Here is a 21,277-nt window from a genome sequence, read left to right on the forward strand (position 1 = left end):
GATCAGACCGAAATTTTTAGTTTTTTTCTTAAAATATATAGTAGAAAAAATTAAATTTCTTTTTCGATCAGATAAACCGTTACGCTAAAGCAGTTTGGCACAGACTGCGTACACATGTAATGTCAATGTAACTAAGTGTTCAAGTAATGAATAAACTGAATGTGAATGTCAACTCCTATAATTATTATATGGTTTCATTTTGAATACACAAATTACTACAATCACCATATACCGAATCCTGAAACCTGAACTGTATATAGTTTGGCCTCATCAGATCCATTTTTGTATGTACCACACCCTATGTATAATGTTCCTGTATTGTCAAATTCTAAAGAGAACGGTAACTTAATACCTAACTGATCCTTAGTGTACAGGTAATACAAACACTGTCCATAATAAGTGTCAATGATATGAATTATGTGATGGGTACTATCTGCAACTATAATATTGTCTGATTTTGTAGCAATTAAATCTTTAGGCGTGAATGTTCGTTGTTTGTTGATGTGTTGATCACTATATACCCATCTTATTCCATTGGTTTTATTTAATGCAACTATTCTACCATCGTAGTCTGCACTGAGACGATCTAGAACATAACAGTTATTGTCATTGTCTGAAGTTATTCTTGCAGGAACTGTAAAGATAGATTGCCCATTATTGTCTAAATGGTACACCTTTTCTTTCCTGCCATTCATATCCAACACAATGACCTGTCTAGGACCATTGGCTGGAAATGGTTCTCCATTTTCTCTAACCCCTACTATGATTTGGTTAGCTTTGGTTACATGAACAGCTAAGGTTAGAAGAGGTGCAAAGCTGAATATAGACCGTTTAATTTCTCCAGTAGCTTTAGAAAGTATTTGCAGAGCATCTGTCTTTGAAGATATCAGTAAATCCCCTGTCGGTAATAAAGCCATGCTAAATACAAATGCTTTTAGTTTCTTAAGGATCTGTACCGGTTCTGATCCTTTCTTTAGTTGTATCTTCCGTAATTTATAAGCCACATTGTTGTTTATCCACATAGTTCCATCTTCACAGCAAACTAAATTTTCTACAACTATGAATTTAGTTTTAAACTGCTGTAGCACTTGGAATTCAAATTTGTACTGTTCCTTATCTCCAAGCTCAGTCAATACTCCGTGTTGTGACATCAAAATTGGTTGTTTTTCTGGTACATATTGTGGCAATCCCTTAATCCTAGTGTTCACTGGTGCTATTCTCTGTTTACTGTTTGCTCTAAGTTCTCTTTCCTGTTTGAATATGTTGAAAACTTCAGTTGCATTGTTTTGTTTTAGGGTGTGATCTAGGCTCTCTCTCCGAATTTCTAAATCTTTTTTTAACTTCTTTGATCTATTTTCTTCATTTTGTACTGATTTCTTAAAATACTCCCTCCGGTGATCAAGTTTCATCAAAAGATTCTGTGTATGCATTTCAATTTCATTCTTTAAAGTTCTTTCCCTGTTCAGAATTTTCTGCTTCTCTGATTCATATAATGATTGTTCAGAGGTTTTCCTAATATCCAGTTTAGATAATCCTTTCTCAATTTGTAAAATGTTTTCTTCCACTTCCGTACGAAAGTTATTGACAGCTTCCAATGTCAACTCATATTCTTTAGCTAATCCTATCATGTCGTGGGTGTTATGGGCTTGAAGAAAACATAAAGAACAGATAATTTCCTCACATGTCTTGCAAAACTGGCAACAGTTTTGTCCATTATGAACACTACATGGAGTATTAACTATGTCTGGTTGATCATTGACGTCGTGTTGATATGTAGTTATGTCTTTAATGTCTATAATTATATGCTGGTCGGTAGATTTCACTTTCTGATGAAGTTGTTGACATTTTGTACACAAGAGAAAGTCACACTGTAAACATTTCCATTTGATCTCATTAGATTCCTCACACATCTGGCAGAGCATAGGAGCTTGTCCACTCTGTAGAGAATTTGATAATGCCATCATGTGAATCTACGTTTAGAACATTTTGTTCACATTATACCTGGGAAATACTATCTCACATAATTATTCAAGACTATTGATAGTAACATCGTCATTATCTAATATACTTTGTGTTTATGCTTTATAGCGAGACGACGTCACTAATGGTGTTATTTGCAAATAAAATATGTTTAAACTAAAATTAAAAAACCTGATTGTATACCATGCCTTTAAATAAAGTAATCTTTTATACCTATAACATACTAACAGATCGATGACAATGAATTCAAATGTGAGGACTCTACTATGTAAATAGGGTATTATTATACATATGTTATATATAGACAGCTATATATTTTCGTGGTGTATTTATTTTTTTCAAATTTTGCAGTAGTAAATACAAGTGAAGACAAATGCAACTTGAATGAAAGTAGTAACCTTTTGATAATTTCCATCGGAATTTACAACTACTAGTATACACGGTTTACCTGGTTGCCCTTTACATAACCTCATGTAAACTGTTAAAAATACCAGTGATCCATACAGAAAATCGATTTCTTTCCTGTTTGGATAAATTGAAGATTTCAGTTATATTTTTGAATGAGGCTCTCTCTCTCTCTGCGATTTACTAAATCTGTTTTGATCTTCTGAGATTTTTTTTTCTTCATCATGCCCTGATTTCTTTAGAAAATATTTTCTTTAGAAAATCCCTTCATTGGTCAATTTCTAACAAAAGACTGATGAAACAACGAAACAGACATTAACAGCACTTATATATGAATAAGACGATGTAGTATGACTGCTAATGAGACAAATCTTATCTGTTATATTCGTGTGTTATAGTAAAGATAATCAATCACCCCCTTTATTTATCAGATTTTAAGTTTGGTTCAACGAAATCTATACGATATATTTGGTTTACAGTTTGATTCAGACGAAACACCGACATAGCTAGATAATACAATTAATTATCTAATTACTACCACAATTTAATATTAATAAGTATTGTAATTTTCATTATTATTGATAAATGGAATATCAGTGAAACAAATCTAATCTTAACATACTTAAATCAATCCTAATTCTATCTTATTTTTGGGAAATATTTTTATAAATTAAAATGTGTCGTCACTTTGTGTGGGTTTTTTTTTAGAATTTCAAATGTGATATCACTGTGTGCGTTGAGGCTTTGGCTAACTCGTCTGTATATTTTTATGTGCTGTATGGGTTGTTTCATGTAATGTGTCTGTTTTATCATGTATATCTATTATATAGTCATTTTTTTTATGAAATTTACTGTTTGCAAAAGTATGAACTATTCTAAATAATAACATGAATAAGGATGTTCTTATCCCAGGCAGACAACCCTGGCCGTATTGGGCACACTATTTTTGGAACTTTTGGTCCTCAGTGCTCTTCAATTTTGTACTGGTTTTGGCTTTCGAACTTTTTTCATCCGAGGGTCATTAGTTAGTCTTGTGTGGACGAAACGCACGTCTGGCGTATTCAATTCTAAAACTAGTACCTTTTGTTAGCTATTATTCGTGTGTTTTTTTTGTCCTATATGTTCTCTCATTTATTTGTATTGTAGTCCTGTCATGTAATGTTGTAATTTTAATGTTATATTTAACATTGCCATACAAGCGGGAGATTTTGCATGCCACAAATCCTGGTTCAACCAACCATTTTTTCTTGAAATGTCCTGTACCAAGTTAAGAAAATGGCCATTGTTATATTATAGTTCGTTTATGTGTGTGTTACATTTTAATGTTGTGTTTCTGTTGTGTCGTTGTTCTCCTCTGATATTTGATGCGTTTCCCTCAAGGATTTTTTTTTAGGTCAATTTCTCAATAAAGTATTCCGAGAAACTAAAATGGTATGAATAGTATAAATAGTAATTAATGCATGATGTATATATCAGCAGGGTTTTGGTCTGGAGGAACAAATGTTTTCCCAAACTAACACATCTTTTTAGCTCACATGGCTAGAAGTCCAATTGAGTTTTTTGCATCACTTTGAGTCCTATTTCCGTCCTCCTCGTCCGTTAATTTTTACAAAATGTTAATTGAAACAATTGGGACAATTTACGATAAGGCCCGTTTTTGGCCCCCCTATTTTCTCATTTTCTAAATTTTGCTTTTGAAAGCTACTTATCACGTTAAAATATTGCATTAGGTTTGAAGTTTGTTTGGATGAACTTTAAAACCATTAATTTAAGAAAATGTGTGAGGTAAGGGAGGTTAAAGGGCACCAAAAACGCCAAAAGAAGGTAAAATAACGATTATTAACCATTGTTTCTTAAAATTTAATATCGTGCGCCTCCGTGACCCGTTAATTTTTTTGGCGATATAGACAGCAAAAACAATTCTCGTGACATTGGAATAAAACAATTCTTGGGTCACGTTGGCGCAGGCACTAAAAAAATAACTATTGAATAATAACAGAAAGTTAACCCCCCTCACCTCACCCAGTTGCAAAAAATAGTGTTTTGAAGTTCATCCAAACAAACTTCAAACATCAGGGAATGTTTTAACACAATAAGTAGCTTTCCAAATCAGAATTTGAAAAATGAGAAAATAGGGGGGCCAAATACAGGCCTTATCGTACCTTGTCATCATATTTTTATAGAGGAGGCATATGTTTGTATTGTTTTATGTCTATCGCTTTGTTATTTATGTGTCTGGTTTTTTTTTTTTTTTTGTTTATTTAGTAAAAACCCTATTGTTTGGATTTTAAACCAATAAAATTCTTTTTATTATTCTTATTCTGTTTAATAAAAAAAAAAAATGTGTGACCTCTCCTATCAACTAAGATGGAAATTGAACCCCTTAGATGGATAACTAGTTAACGTTTCGGGTCAAATTAAATCTAAATTCAGATTAAGTACATGTTGTTGTAATATGAATATAGACACTGCATGCTTTGTACTAAAGAAATACCATCAGGAGGATTATTGGGCATGCCTGTTGACAACTTATTAGTTTACAGAAAGATATGTCACACTGTTACTGTTACTGGTATGTTCCTCCTATCTAAGGAGCACTCCCGAAGGATAATAATACGATTATATTTACATGAATATGAATACGAATATTTACAGGGACCTGTTAGTAGCATCTACATATACACTACCCAGACATACTATTCGGACTCAGAGCAAATCAGTTGTATGCCGTATGCGTAGCAGATAATCAACAAATACCAATTTTCAAGTTTTTGATTTGACTTTGATCAGACCTCCGATACTCAAGACTAAAATTACCATGAAAAAGAAGGGAAGGATATATTGCAGATTCATGGCAAAAATTTAAACATGTTTGAAAGAGATCGTAAGCAAAAGTATGTTACTTTTATTTATTTTCCTCAATTAAAAGTCACACTGAGGCTTATAAAATGGATGAGAGGGATTCACCTACTGCAAACATTTACCACGAGAACCAGTCGGAGTATTTTAATATATACATGTATATTGATAGTGCCACATGTGCTTATTGAGGAACACAGATTTGAGGTTATATCAACTAAAACAGGCAAATAGACCCCGACAAAATCGTAGAGACAACTACCTCTAACATCAAAGTATGTATAAATAAAGGCAACAGACATATATCGCTTTTCAAAATTTGTAAATCGAATGAGAGAAAACAGAAGAAAATGCCTTTACCAAGTCAGAAATATGACAGTTGTTATCCATTCGTTTGATGTGGTTTAACTTTTGATTTTTTCCATTTGATTAGGGACTTTCCTTCTTGAATTTTCCTCGGAGTTCAGTAATTTTGTGATTTCACTTTGGAAATAAGGAATTTATATCCCTTCTGTATAGCTCTGATACTTTGTCTGTTTGGGGGAAAACCTTTTCAATAGACCACTTTCGAAATGTCCTTCACCGGAAAATTTCAATTACACACCCTTTTATGACGCTATTTATAAGATACACTGTCAGTTAATAAAAGTTAACACAAATAAAGTTTTGTATAAATAATTTATTACCATGAGAATATGAGCAGTTATTCTGTTTAACAACAGCTAATGCATAGATCATCTTAATGTACAAATTGCATAGCACTTTATCAAGTATAAAAATTCTTTAAAAAAATGTGTTTCATACAGCTTAAATTACACAACACAATCACAAAATATATCTTACAGATCAGGATCTATTTAGGATGGAAAGATATCTTTATATCTTTTTAAAATTGTCCAAAATAAACCATGTCAACTGGGTTAGAATTAACCTGTATGGAAAGTCTAAAATATAGCTCAAGAATGAATTCATACACACATTTAAAATGGCACTTATATTCAATGATAATTATTAATAAACATGAATATTTCAACTTCCGGAAATGATTTATGCATGGTCAAAATCTTACAATAGGAATGCTATTTACAAATCGTTATAAAGTATGTCCCTTTGAATGATATGTTTAAAACAAATATACGTGTCATGTAATTATCTTATATACCTCATATTTAAACATTAGATAAAACATATACCTCTGAATATCAAAGGTGTGATGATATGTATGTATCAAACAACCCCAAGAGAAAGAAAAAGTAACTTATTTTGTTGATACCAATTTTCAGGATTCACAAAAAGCTTCTTCAATCATAGATTTCAAATAAAATGGTTTGTTTCGAAAATAATGTTCAGTTTAATGTGATACACTTCTCATCCTGTTGTTAATCAATGCTACAGACTGAAAGTTGAGGAATAATAGTACTATAGTTAAAGATTTGCTGCTGTCAATACACCTTACTGCTATTTTCCCGCCATTACTAGATATCACACAGGTTCCCGTAAAATTTTGACGTCATAAAACAACATATCTGACGCCACAATAGAAAAGTGATTGTGTATGACATCAAAAGTTCAAGCGGCCGGGTCAGTCAGAATTAGCGATAAGGTGTATTGGTATTTGAAGGGTGCAAATGCAGTTTTATTGGCAACTCTTACTGATTAGATGTTATAAATGCCACTTTGTCACATGTGATATTTGAGGCATTCTTAAATTATCTTTTTTAAGAAGCATCAGGGGTAAGAAAATTCATTCAGAAACATTGCAAGACAGAAAATCTACAACACCAATAGCTTCAGAGATTATAGCAGAATCTTTATGTCCTAAGTTATCCCAGTGTTGTTGTCTTTTTTTTATATTTAAGGTGGTACCTAACACTACAGGGAGATAACTCTGTAAAATCAGCTAAACGTTTTAATTACGTTGCATTGTGGAGGCAATATTAAGCTTCTCAATGATCAAAATAGGTGTTTGTTGCACTGCTATATAACCAGTGTAATTTTTCTAACAAAAAGGTTGGTCAAAACTTTTTGACATTTTTATATTTTTGTTCAAGGGGAAAAGTAAATACTTTGACAAAATTTTATGAAAATTAAACGGGCCAAACTAATTTTAGTGAAAGTGTTTTGAACCATCTTAATATTATTGACTAATAATTTAATAAAATAGTATCAAGATCATGCCAGAAAGTCATGGACATTAGCAAGAGAGGGCATCAACTTTCAAAACACATCAAAATTGGTTTCAACAAAAATTGTTACTATTATTTTCAATATAAAACAACCATTTTTCACATTATTTCTTAAAATCAGTTTAAAATCATACATGCTTTAAATAGATGAAACTGACCTACATTTGGCATTTTGCAGGCAATAATTATGTAATATCAACCCAAATTTAACATAAAGTATTATAAATCAATGTATGTATTAAAAGAACTGAAAGGATAAACATCTTTGGCAATTAAATTAAATTGAACACTTTTCAGATTTAAACTGGATGCTAAAAGGCAAGCAGATATTTTTTATCATTATATATCATATGTATACAAAATCACTTTTACACCATTGAAACAAATATCTGTCACTTTAATAGTGCAAACAGATTACATAAAATAACCACTTCTCTCAAGTTTATATATATACAAAGAACACATCATTTACAAAACACACAAGCAGCACATATTTGGCACATGTGTTATATTTTATTGTCACTTATTTGAAATCTAGGAGAGGGGAGTGTAGTTGGATTATAATTTTTCACTAACCTGTTATCTCCCTTTAGTAAAAGTACAGAATAAAATTATTTACAATAGTTTCACTAACCTAATTTGCACAAATGAGGTAATCAATTGCATGTTAAGTAAGATAAGTTATTGTGGGATTCATTTATTATAAGGGATACCAATTTTCGTGGATTACGGAAAAATTGTATTTCCATGGATGTTTGATATCTTGTTTAACTAAAGACTACATAAAAAGCCTACAGCAAATTTGTAATTCTTTGGAAATTTTAATTTGGGGTCCAACTGTACCTAAGAAATCTATGAAAATTGGTATTCCACAAATAATAATGAATCCACAGTTGTCATTCCTAACTACTATTTACATGCATTAAAGTTAAAAGTCCATTTTCTTATTATTGATACGGTTTTTGGATTTTATTATTTCTTAAAAAAAGGAGTTACTTCCCTTAATGTTAGACATTGTTGTCCTTGTGCTATGTTTTTATCGGCTGTAAATCTTGAAAAAACACATATTCAATTCGTTACAATATCTACATGCATGAAATTACAGAAACTAACAAAGTAGGAATTTCTTGTGTTAACCTATCTAATTCATATCTGCTTCATATTCAAACCTTATAAACAATATTCATGTTTTCTTTACACTACAAAATCATCTTAAAGAATTTTTCCCCAAATAGCACTAATTTAAATCTTATTTTAACTTATTTTAGTTGCTCTTATTATGATATGGAGTTAAATTCAGTAATATAAAAATAGTCTACTAAAAAAGTTGTAGGGTTAATGCCAAGGAGACAGCAACCCAAAAAGAAATGAAATGATAGTCCACAAACTAAGCCACATCAAATAAATAGTATGTTAGTGAATTTTGGCAATATTAAATATATGCAGTCATTATTTTTAAATTCCTCTTTTTTATTTAAAAACAAGAATGTGTCCAAAGTACACGGATGCCCCACTCGCACTATAATTTTCCATGTTCAGTGGACTGTGAAATTGGGGTCAAAACTTTAATTTGGAATTAAAATTAGAAAGATCATATCATAGGGAACATGTGTACTAAGTTTCAAGTAGTTGTGACTCTAACTTCATCAAAAACTACCTTGACCAAAAACTTTAACCTGAACTTCACACTTTCATTTTCTATGTTCAGTTGACCATGAAATTGGGGTCAAAACTATAATTTGGCATTAAAATTAGAAAGATCATATCATGGGGAACATGTGTACTAAGTTTCAAGTGGATTGGACTTCAACTTCATCAAAAACTACCTTGACCAAAAACTTTAACCTGAAGTCGGACGAACGAACGAACGGACGAACGAACGGAGGCACAGATCAGAAAACATAATGCCCCTCTACTATCTTAGGTGGGGCATAAAAATTGAATGTGCTCAAATGTGATGCAGGATTTACCTTATTTCAAAACAGAATTGTCACATTGAGGGTACATTAGAATTTTCTTAGCAATGCATTATTTATACAGGTGCAATAAGCTAGGTCATTTCATTAAAATTTTCAAACCTAGCACCAATTGTTGTAGAATGCAAGGTCTTTAAAAAATTACTAATTACAAAAACTTAGTGTAGCACAAATCCAACGATTTATCAGCCTCTATCTGATGTGGCCCTTTGACTTAAATATTATACATCTTAACAAGACAACTGTATGAAAATCATGAGAACAGATCTATTCCCCTATTACTATGATTGGCAAGACAACAAATCAATTAAATATACATCATAATCTCATAAAATTCCCATTATTTACATAAATATACAATATAAGTGTGCAATACACAATTGATTAAGGACATTTATGTATTAGTTTTACAAAAACAATTCACTGGTACACATTGCAAACAAAAATCTGTAGTTGCCACATTAATCTCTGGAATGTCGTTAGTGCAATCAATAAAAATTGTATCAAGCAAAAATTAGGCCACAATTAAAAATATTTTGGTTTGCCCAAACCCTACCCAAAGGTTGAGACAGTGGGTAGGTAGGTAGGCATTTTTTTTAATTTTTTTTTGAAAACGAGAAATTGAAGTATCAGGTGTTTATTAGTCTTCATGCCTATCTGATTAAAAAAAACTTCTTCAAATCAGGACAATAAAAGAATTTGAGTAGGCAGCTTTTTTCTGGGTAGGTAGCATTTGGGCAAACAAACCTATTCTTTTTTATGGCCTTATTTGGCACAAATAGGAAAATATAAAGACAATGGTCGATTAAGAGATGAAAAAGCAGGCAACAACCAGCTTTCCTAGTTGATATGAAACTAGATCAAAGGAAAAGCCTGCTAACTCCTTTACTTAGGATAGCAATAAGAGAATTTGTGAGGGTCAAAATGGGGTTTGCAGAAAAGAGAAGAAAGGGTCAACACATAAATAAATGTAAATTGTCTTACATTATAGAATACAGAAATAAACACCACCCCTCCATTAAAGCAACTCCGTTCACTGAAAAACTTGTAAGTAAAAACAATCATAAGTTAAGTTTCAGTATGACTTACGATCAATTTCAGTCATAAGATTTTTCAGTGAAAAGAGCCCTTAGACCCTCTTTTGTGTTCTAAACCCTTTTGTTTATTTCATAAAAGTTATTCACAGTAAAATCTATTTTTACCTGATCTAAAGACGAAAAGTGGAGTGAAAATAAATTGCTGTGAACTTATTCCTGTCTTTTCTTGGCAAGAACATAACTTCTGTTAGTATTTTTTGCATACAAATTTGTTTATAGGTACAAAGTTGAAAATTGGTTTTCCAAAAAATCATGCATCATTTAATTTTAATTTTCTCTCCAAATAAGTATTGGTATATTGAATACCCTTTGATCAGACCGATACAGAATTAACTTTAAAAGACATTATTATATCATCAGGACTAGGTATCTGAAAGTCTTTCAAAACAATCAATGCCCAGTTTTACAAAAGGTTTGTCTTTTTTATATGATACAAGCTGTCCTCTGTAAAAAATAGCTTTATCTCTCAGAATTTTTCGTTTCCATGGATACCATAATCAGCGCTGGTACTGGACAGTTGCATCTTCCAAGGTTGAATTTCTTGTTTCAATGTCAATTATCTGCCAAGAAATTCACAACTGATTAATCATCATTAATGGTACAATAAATAAAATGAAGGATTCACCAAAAATATATCATGTTCCATAAGTACACCATTTAAAGTAAAGTAGTCATTGTTAAATATCAATGAATGCCACTCAAGTTAACTGTATACCAGTTAGTATAACCTTGACCCTGCCTAGGGTTAATATAGGCAGGACCAATATTTGTTTTTATTAAACCTCAGTTATCATTTTTTGTATAAAATAAGTACACAACATTTTGACTATTTTTTCAAATTACAAGCTTTAAACTATTGGACCGGTCAATAGTTTTCAACTATTGGGCCTCGATGAAACTATTTGACCGCAAGCCTCATTTTATTTCGCAGAATTTCCAATGCAGCTTCGGGATTGGTGGATTTTGAAAATTCCACGGGAGTAACAGAGTAACAACATTGCATTTCACCTATAATATCTAGAGTTGATGTAAGTGCAAGACAGAGCCTTAGCATTTCAGAATATTTATTAGGTAAATGTATAATAAGTATAAGTATAATAAAACACTTACATACTGGATATTAGTTGAATTGTAAATTTATTGTCCCCTCGGATACAACTATTGCCCTTGGCTATGCCTCAAGACAATAGTCGCACCTTGAGGGACAATAAACTTACTATTCCACTCATACCCAGTCAATAAGTACACAATATCCTTTAGTCTTTGGTGAATAGTTAGTATAACCTTGACCCTGCCTAGGATTCATATAGGAAGAACCAAAAATTGTTTATATCCTTTGGTCTTTGGTATATAGTTTTCTTTTTGGCAACCATAACACTTTTCTTTAATTTTCTCTTTAATATTTCTTTGCATCAAACACTTACTTCTTTCTACCATATATGACACAGTGATGACTGCTGTACCCATATTTTGACTATTTTACATATTGTGTCTGTTTAATTACCCATCGTTGTAAATATAATGGAATTTAATGCGACTATCATACAAGTGAGAGGTTTAGCAATATAAAACCAGGTTCAATCAACCATTTTCTACATTTGAAAATGCCTGTACCAAGTCAAGAATATGACAGTTGTTGTCCATTCGTTTGATGTGTTTTATCATTTGATTTTGCCATTTGATCAGGGACTTTCCGTTTTAAATTTTCCTCAGAGTTCGGTATTTTTGTGATTTTACTTTTTATTTATATTAATTACCTATAAACTGTTTGATCTGAGCTTCTAAGTGACCTATCCTTTCATCTTTCTGAAAATAAATAAAATGCATTCTTAGTAAATAAAACTTAAATCACCACATATTTTCCATATGCAAAGTGACCTTAGCATGACCCTTCTCGTAAAAATCCGGTGATCGCAATACACATGGATCCGTCGCTGAAATAAACTATTATCTGATTGTACATGTTAAACACGTGCTCAATATCCATGCTCCTTTGTTAATTGTGTACTATAAGGTGACAATTGGTAAACTTCGGATTCAAAACACAGCATTTAATGAGCTGCTATATTTGTTAAATCATAACACACAGGAAAAAATTGACCATTATACGATATATTTGCGTAAAAAATGATTAAATTGTGCACAGAAGACTAAGTTTATGATATATACGTGCATTGGTTCAAGAATTGGATAAACATTTTTTTTCACCAGTCACTAGTTTCATATGACTTTAACCTATATTTATACGAAAATCTTAGTCTGAAAAGAAAAGATTTTGTTTTGAATCATTTTCATCCTTTACTAAAAAATCCACATTTTTCTCAAATTTTCTTCCATCTTGAAAAAAAATCTACAATTGCAAACTAACCTTTTCTCCTTCCTCCTCTAAAAATGTTACTCTTTTTTCTAAACCTTGAACCTAAAATAAAAATGCCATTTAATACAGCAAGAATAAAAATTGTCCAATTAATTCATTCTGAACTTAATAAACTTTAATATTTTCAAATGCATCATGCAATATAATTTTCTAAGATATATAATAAAACAGCTTTTGTCGGACAGATCTGTCCCTTACTTAAATATAGAATAACCATACATTGTCTCAAAATATCAATTTTATTTGTACAAGGCTTAGAAACAGGTAAAAAGCGAGGCTGTGCCGAGCATTTCTACCTGTTTCGAGCTGAATATAAACAACATTTATATATTCGAGACATTGTATGGTTATTCTTTGTATACTGCATCTCTTATAACTGTTCTAAATGAAGTATTTAGGGTAAAAACCATCATTTCTTTATGTTGAGTGGAAGACGTAAAGTTTCTGCGAACCTGCATGTTTTTTGTGACAATATAAATAAAACTCTACGGAAACGCATTGTCAACGTCATAAACTAGGCGATATACAGTCAGTGACTGTATATCAAATATGAATATACGGTCAATTCAATTTGACTGCTCAAATAGCACAGCTGCAGTATATTGTAAACTATCACATTTTCTTCCAGGGAATTTTTAATTTTGTAAACATCATACAAATATTTGATAACAATTTGTGACACAAATAATGGACAAACAAGGAAACACATTGCCTCCTTATATTGGAGCACAATTAGGCTAGTGCAAAATATAGGAAACTAATGACTTTAGGGATGACATCAAAAGTTCAATGAAGGATGAAAAACTTAATTCATTTAGTTTTTTCACTGACCCCCCTATCCCTCTATTAACTTAATTTGGGAAAAATTGATAGACCAATAAGAATATATTTGAAATCGATGTCAATTTATACAAAACTTGCAGCAATTTGACCACTCTACCCCCAAATTTTTTGAATTAAGTTTTTTATCCTGCATTGATTTTTTTATCTCAACCCTTACTGAATTAAAGTGTGTAATATTGAACAAAATATTAACAAAAAGTATATAAAATAGGAATACAAAATTAACCAGGTGTGTATATTGTAACTTATTTTAGTTTCTAACACAAATCCTACCTTTTTCAAAATTTCTACAAGGTCAATGGATTTGCTGAAAAATGAAATGAATAGTAAGTAAATAAGAACATTTTCATTGTGTAAAAACAGTTACAAAATACAAATATATTATATATACAATAAAATACATTCAACCCTTTGAGTCTATAAGTCACTTTCAAAATAAAAAAAGACGCATTTCAAACAAAGTAAAGAATATGAAGTTTGATACGTAATTCACAACCAGTATTCTTAAATAAAACACAAAGAAAACATCAATCAATCATCAATCTTAAAATAAATGAACACAATTACAGGAATTTTAGACTTTATATTCATTCTTCACTGCTAGTATGTAGAAATCCGTGATGAAAATGATATGTGCTCAAATTTGACCCCAAAATGACATTATCTTTTTTATTGACCTCATACCATTGTAAAATGGATAAACATCATGATAAATGATACACAAGAAGACTTTTTCTTCCAAAGAAAAATTCATAAATATGTTTCTTTTTCATTTTTTTTTTAAAACTAGCACTCAGTTGTCTTTATTTCTCCATAAGCTGTAACCATTTATTACATTCAAAAAGACATAATTCATGAAAACCTATTTTTAAATCTATGCAGTTACAGCATTCTTACTCTGATATGGTAGTGGATTCTGTTTTATCTGAGATCTCATCAATACAACTAGGTGGACTAAGGGCTTCACTTGATGAAAACATCTTAGCTGCTGTGTCCGAATCCAAACTTGAACCGATTCCGGACGAATTAGGTGGACTCAGATTTAAGCCTGCTGGCTGACTCAAAGTTGTCGAGTCTGAATGACTGTTATATACTGTTTTTGTTTGATGTTTTGTAGAAGAATTTAGGTTTATTTTAGTGGAACTAGTTATCCGTGGACTAGAACATCTCGGAGACGAACCATCAGACCGAGGAGAAGAATGAGCATTTAACATGGCAATACGTTCACGTACACCTAAAGAAATGTCCTCCTCCGATAATCCTGCATTGGAATCTTTTGATGAATTAATAGCACTATCATCTTTGGAATGGGATGAAGAATTAGCAGGAATATTGTCTTGAGAATCAGAGGAATTATTAAATTTCAATTGTCTTGGTGAACTATCCCTTTCTGGAATATCATAAGGACTAGCATCTAAATCGGTTAAATTCTGAAAAGCTTGGTCAATTATACTCTTTCTCCTTAGTTCTGACACTGTTGTCTCTATTTCAGTAGCAATACCAACTAATTTAGGATCACTTAAATGATCTTGGTTTGAGGAAAACTCAGGATATGTTGAAGAATTGGAATGTGAAGGGAATTTAGATTTAGAACGAGTCTCTCGAACATTGTCAACAGTCACATCAGTTTCTTTTGATTTTTTATCTTCCAAAATACCAGACTTGCCCATGAGTATACTTTTAGCCTGGTCTAAAGTCAAATCATTAGAGTTCTGCCTCTTTGCCATGGTTGCCCTTTTTAAGAAAATGTCCTGTTTGGCATTTTTCGCTTGTTCTTGTTTTAATTTGGATGGCAATGTTTGAGGAGGTGGCATTAAGTCTTTATCATTTTTCGAAAATTTTGATTTTGCCGATTCTTTGGGTGGATTAGCAGGCAACGACAACCTGCCACTACCTTTTAACACACTGCCCTCACCACGAGAAGATGATGACGACCTTGGAGGTCGTTTAGGTGTACCTGTCGAGTATCTTGAAGGTGGTGTATCTATATCTAACAAATCAGGTGTACTACTAGACAAATTTAGACGTGCAGACGACAATAGATTTGATTTACTCCCCCTTGATTCCACATCTATATCCATCAAATTAGGCGATGATGCATGAAATCCTTTTTTCTTTATAAAATTACTCCTCCTTTTGGCAACTGGTCCCTTTGATTTTGAAGTGTCTGAACTATCCGATAATTCACTACTTTTGGGGGTATTTATAATATTTGAAGAAGATGGTGTTTTGGATATTTTGGCTTTTGAACTTTCTGTTTTTTTCATGTAACGATGCGTACTGGGTCCACTCTGTGATTGAGATCTCAATTCACGCTTAGGTGTTTCATTCAATGTTTTAGAACTTTCTGATCTTCCTAAGCGTAGGGTAGATGGTCTTGATGACCGCTTGTCTGATTTGGTGCTTCGTCCAGAACTGGACGTTTCACTTCCTGTTTCTGAATCTCGATCCCAAGCAGGAGATCCTGAAAAAATGATGAAAAAATCGTTAAAATCAACAAATTATCTATCAAGATATATTAATTAAATATCCAAACTTTATCATAAAGGTGACTAAAAGTTAAACTTTTGAAGAAAATTTATTGTTGCTAGATTCATGCATTTTATACAGCCTGTCAATGTCTTACAAGTGATCAATAACATCTCATGATAAAAACTAACACTGATGAGTACTTCTAAAAAACAAATCCTGGTTATCTCCCCTTTTTTTGGTTTTTCATTGCCATAAATTGATATATAAATAATGCAATTGTGATTTCCAACTTGGTTTCAATAAATTTTGTAGTTGGAGTTTCAGTATATATGTTTTTTGGACAATTTCAAAATATAATTTGAACAGACTGTTGTTTTGCACCACTTTGCTAATTATATAATGAATCTTAAATTCTACAGTATTTGGTTGTCTGATACACTGTGTCTAAACCACACAAGCAAAAATTGTTCGGACTCATTGTTCGGACTCGATGGTATCTAACATCCGGCACAATGACGGAACACCAATAGACAGAAGAAAGGTAGGTTTCTTCTTATTCTTTTTATTTTTTTTATGATATCGAAGAATATATATACATATACAACTATTTTCTATTGTGAGATGCAATATGTTCTACAACCGTTCTATATATACGGAGAAATAAGTAAAAATGTACATCAAATTTTGCCGATTCTGAACAATTTTTGCTGGTGTGGTTTAGACACAATGTGATATGAATAAGTGTGAAAAAATTCTTGACATGGAAGACTTCACAAGTATTAAATAAAATCACTATTATTGTTTTCAAAATATTCATTTGATTTTAAAATGTATAATTATAATGTCAATGAATTATGAGTGCATTTTTATATTTTGTATATATGTTTAAATAAAATATCCTTCACCACGTGTCTAGCACACTGAAAAGTTGGAAGCAGAACTATTCTATAAATATATATAATATAAAGTGAAGATTGTTTTTTACTAAGAAATGAATATACATATTATTCATATATACAGATTTTTATAATAATGTATGTATTAGAAAGAAAAACATTGGTAAGACAGGAAGATTTTTACTGGAAAAAAATTAATAAAACAAATCAACCATTTACAACATCTATTTATAGATTTGTGACTATTACTGAACACTAAATGCTCAACATTACAGCTAATTTCCTAATGCATGTAAAGCAAAACTTTGGTTGGCTTGCTTGCTTTGTTTGAATAATTGTTTAAACAAGCTTTGTAAATAAGATTGACATCTTTAAACAATTTATTAAGGCATAGTTTAACCTGTATATATAATATTTGAATTTAATTGGGTGTTATCCTAATGATTGTACAATATAAAAACAAAGCAAGAAAGCTAACTAAAGTCTTGCTCTACATGCTTTAGGAAATTAGCTGTAATGGGTAAACTATGTCTTCTTTAGCACATTAAAATGGCTAAAACTATTGGTATCAAATAAAAAAAAAAACACTAACATTGAAACTCAAATACAATTTGTGCCAAACAACCCTTTTTTCAAAGCTGAAAAGTTGTTAAGGCCACATGAAGTTAAATTTTTTAATCTTATCCTCATCTTCAAAAATACAAAGAGTAAGAGAGGATTTTTTCTAAAAACTTTTGGTTGATTTTCACCAAAATATTTAAGCAGTTACATGAATGAAATAAAGGTATCAATTGGAAGAGAGGATAGAATCTTAAATTAATGACATGTGGCCTAATGCTAAAAATATGCTGAAATGCCATGACATTGCATGTACGGTACACATACACATACAAGTACTACATAAAATACATCAAAGATGTTAGAAATATATATTTGATAATAGGTATTATAAAAAATCTGGGTAATGTTGCCAATCGCAAAAACTTTCTTTTTTGTCTGAGTAACATCTGCAACAAATGCAAACATAACAATTTGCCATTAGTAGAAGCTCAACTTCAATGCTTAACTATCTATGTGTTAATTATTGAACAGGGGACAAGTTCAAACTTTTCGAACTATTTCCATGCGTCGGCAACTTTACCCCTGTGAAGTCTACTAATAAAAGCAGGTGTTGGAATCTGACTACGCCACTGTGGTCTGTGTGTGCCAGAAGGCAAGATATTTTTACCGATGCTTTTTCTGATAGGCGTGCTAGGCGTGGATCTACTTTTGAATGGAGGCATTTTCTCTTCTATGATTGGTTGCTTTGGCAGGTCAAAGTTTGACCAACTCATGCGTAAAGTGTTTGGTGTTCTTGGGCCTTAAATGCAATGGAAATATTATAGCACTAGCAAATAAATATGTTTACATTTTTGTATTATCATTTCTATGACAAATTCATGTTTCCTTATATAGTTTGACATACATCATCACCTACAGCATGCCTAACTTCTTTTTTTTTTTAATTTATCATATTTTATTGAAATCTGTACACCAGCATGCCTAACTTGGTAATTATATTTCAAGGTCATATTCACTATAAATCATTAAAAAAAATTTATGGCAACTTTCACGTTACACACGAAACTGTGGTTAGAGATTTTGTGAAATGCCATTCAGTTAACAGAAGAAAATATGTATATGTTAAACTATGTTCTTGTAAGTGGTCAGCACTATTTAGATTGTTGAAAAACAAAATGCGTTAACTCGTTCTTTCTCAATGTAATTTTAAATTTATAAGTATTTATTCCTAAATTTTCAAAGTGGAATTATGACATGAAGCACCGTTTCCCTGAACAATACTGGTTTTAATTTCTGATAATTGTGAAAATAGCTCTAGATAAATATAACTATAGCACTTATATCAGTTTGGATATATAAGAGCTAAAATCTGACAGCTGTTAAAATCTAAGAACTCCATGAAGCAGTATTATGCCTTTTTAATAATTTACTAGGTAATTTTGACTTAAATGAGGTTTTTTTTAAAAAGAATTTAGAGCAAACTATATATATTTGACTAGTGAAAACAAAAAATGCTTTGTAGATAAAAAATTGATGTAGAATTCCTCTTAGTCTAGATATTGAGAAAATGCTAATTCAGAAATTTACAGGATTTAGTACCATCCTGATACAAGTTTACAGATAAAAACAGGGATACATCTAAAATATGTGTATTAGTTATAATGGTGCCAAAAAGGAATGTGTGAACGGTAATTTTTTTATATCTAAGTGATTTATCATAGTGGTGAATGTGATTTTATAAACTGTAACATAATTTTTAATCATTGTGAACCAGATTTGTTGGGTTTGATTATCTTAGTTGCCCTTTTAAAAACCCCACATGATCTTTAAGTTTCGAAACTAACCCATATTTTATTGAGGGCTTGAATGCCACAATTTTAATCAGTGGTTACAATTATAATAAATCTACCGTATACTAATCTATGTATTTCCCCTACTGATTGTAATAAATTCTTTGTACTAATTATGTAAGTATAACATTTTTAGATGAAAACTACTACCTCATTAAAATACACAAATGTCCTCCTTATAAATTGTCAAGATGAAAAAAAGAAGTTTTTCTTACGTTTATGAGTGTCCTCTTCCTTTGGCAAGAAGTTGTTTGTCACTTTTGTATCCTAAAATGAATAAAAATACAAATAGAAAATTTCCATTTTCTTTTTTTTGCAATTTTTGTACAGTTTATGCATCAGTTTTGGTATAGAAAATGTGTATAAAATGATGTGGTGAGGAGAATTCAACAGCAAACATTAAACAATTTTTAAACACTGGTTTTTTTTTTCCCTTCGTAAAAGTAAATACAAAGGTGAATCTGGTATAGTTTTTTGGAGTACCAATGAAGTGCAATGTTCCTTTGAAATATATGAATGGATAAGGATTTTTGTATAAATCATAATATGATTGGGGGTGGTTTCAAAACCCCAGTCAGATGTCTGTACCTAAACCAAAATTTGTATGTTGAGACCCCAACAAAGGGTTTGAAAATGGATTCTATTACAATCAAGAATGTGTCCATAGTACACGAATGCCCCACTTGCACTAATATTTTCTATGTTCAGTGGACAGTGAAAATGGGGTCAAAACTTTAATTTGGAATTAAAATTAGAAAGATCATATCATAGGGAACTATGTACTAAGTTTCAAGTTGATGTAATTTAAACTTCATCAAAAACCACCTTGACCAAAAACTTTAACCTGAACTTCGCACTATCATTTTCTATGTTCAGTGGACCATAAAATTGGGGTCAAAACTATAATTTGGCATTAAAATTAGAAAGATGATATCATGGGGAACATGTGTACTAAGTTTCAAGTTGATTGGACTTCAACTTCTTCAAAAACTACCTTGATCAAAAACTTTAACCTGAAGCGAATGGACAGACGGATGAACAAACGGAAACACATACCAGAAAACATGGTGCCGTTTTACTATCCTAGGTGGGGCATAAGGAACATAATGACCCTCTACTATCGTAGGTGGGGCATAAAAAGAATTATAACTGCATTAACATAGGGCGACTATGAAAGATATAAGTTCCAGTACTTACATGACATGGTGATGACAGAGCACTCTCTACATGTTCTGATTCTGGACTTTCATCCTTCCATGCCATCTATATCATAAAAGACGTCAGTATATTAAATAAAGCAATAGTCTATTTACAAATTTAGTATAAATTGACCCTGTAATAAAAAAAAAGAAAGAAAAAAAAAGATCTAATTTTTAGTTTTGTCCCTTATGAGGGACATGAATTTATATTTGACAATGGAGACTAAGCAAAGATCAAATTTATGTGTGTAGCCTTGATAATAAAGTTTGAAGTAAATATTAAGTTGATAAATCTTTCAATTACATTCCATTTGTTGTTGTGATACTAGTAGTTATTTTTTCACTATAAATTGGTTAAAACGGTGATATATCACTTTCAACTTCTCAAATTTTACATGGGAAGTAGCCGATACTTTCCAGTATAGAACCAGTTTAAGAATGACAAAGGGAGGTAATTTGTGTTAGAAGTGTGTAATAACAGAATAAAATAGGTATTCCATATTCACAACTTTACCATGTAAACCATTCTCTACAATGTTTTTTTTTCTTTCAAAGTCCTCTAGATTTTGAATCAAT

General features: G+C 31.3%; 2 protein-coding genes across 3 annotated transcripts in view; both read right to left on the reverse strand.

The window, feature by feature from the left end:
• Nucleotides 1-221: 221 nt before the first annotated feature.
• Nucleotides 222-1,961, reverse strand: LOC139515022 (uncharacterized). The gene has a single exon (XM_071304582.1). It carries the CDS (start codon nt 1,959-1,961, stop codon nt 222-224), a length of 1,740 nt encoding a protein of 579 aa, XP_071160683.1.
• Nucleotides 1,962-9,362: 7,401 nt separating this feature from the next.
• The window catches only part of LOC139515744 (mitogen-activated protein kinase-binding protein 1-like), a 70,632-nt gene continuing 58,717 nt past the window's right edge, over nt 9,363-21,277 (reverse strand). Inside the window, exons 29-36 of one of the 2 annotated variants that reach the window (XM_071305424.1) lie at nt 20,700-20,765; nt 19,718-19,769; nt 18,233-18,451; nt 14,621-16,187; nt 13,997-14,030; nt 12,872-12,922; nt 12,261-12,309; nt 9,363-11,063 (exon numbers count right to left, since the gene is read on the reverse strand). In XM_071305424.1, the coding sequence (XP_071161525.1) occupies nt 11,056-11,063; nt 12,261-12,309; nt 12,872-12,922; nt 13,997-14,030; nt 14,621-16,187; nt 18,233-18,451; nt 19,718-19,769; nt 20,700-20,765 (2,046 nt within the window). In that variant the 3' untranslated portion in view covers nt 9,363-11,055. The remainder of the gene's footprint in view (nt 11,064-12,260; nt 12,310-12,871; nt 12,923-13,996; nt 14,031-14,620; nt 16,188-18,232; nt 18,452-19,717; nt 19,770-20,699; nt 20,766-21,277) is intronic. The other variant, XM_071305425.1, reaches the window with a different exon arrangement.

Source organism: Mytilus edulis, chromosome 3 (assembly GCF_963676685.1).
Source record: "Mytilus edulis chromosome 3, xbMytEdul2.2, whole genome shotgun sequence".
NCBI lineage: Eukaryota > Metazoa > Mollusca > Bivalvia > Mytilida > Mytilidae > Mytilus > Mytilus edulis.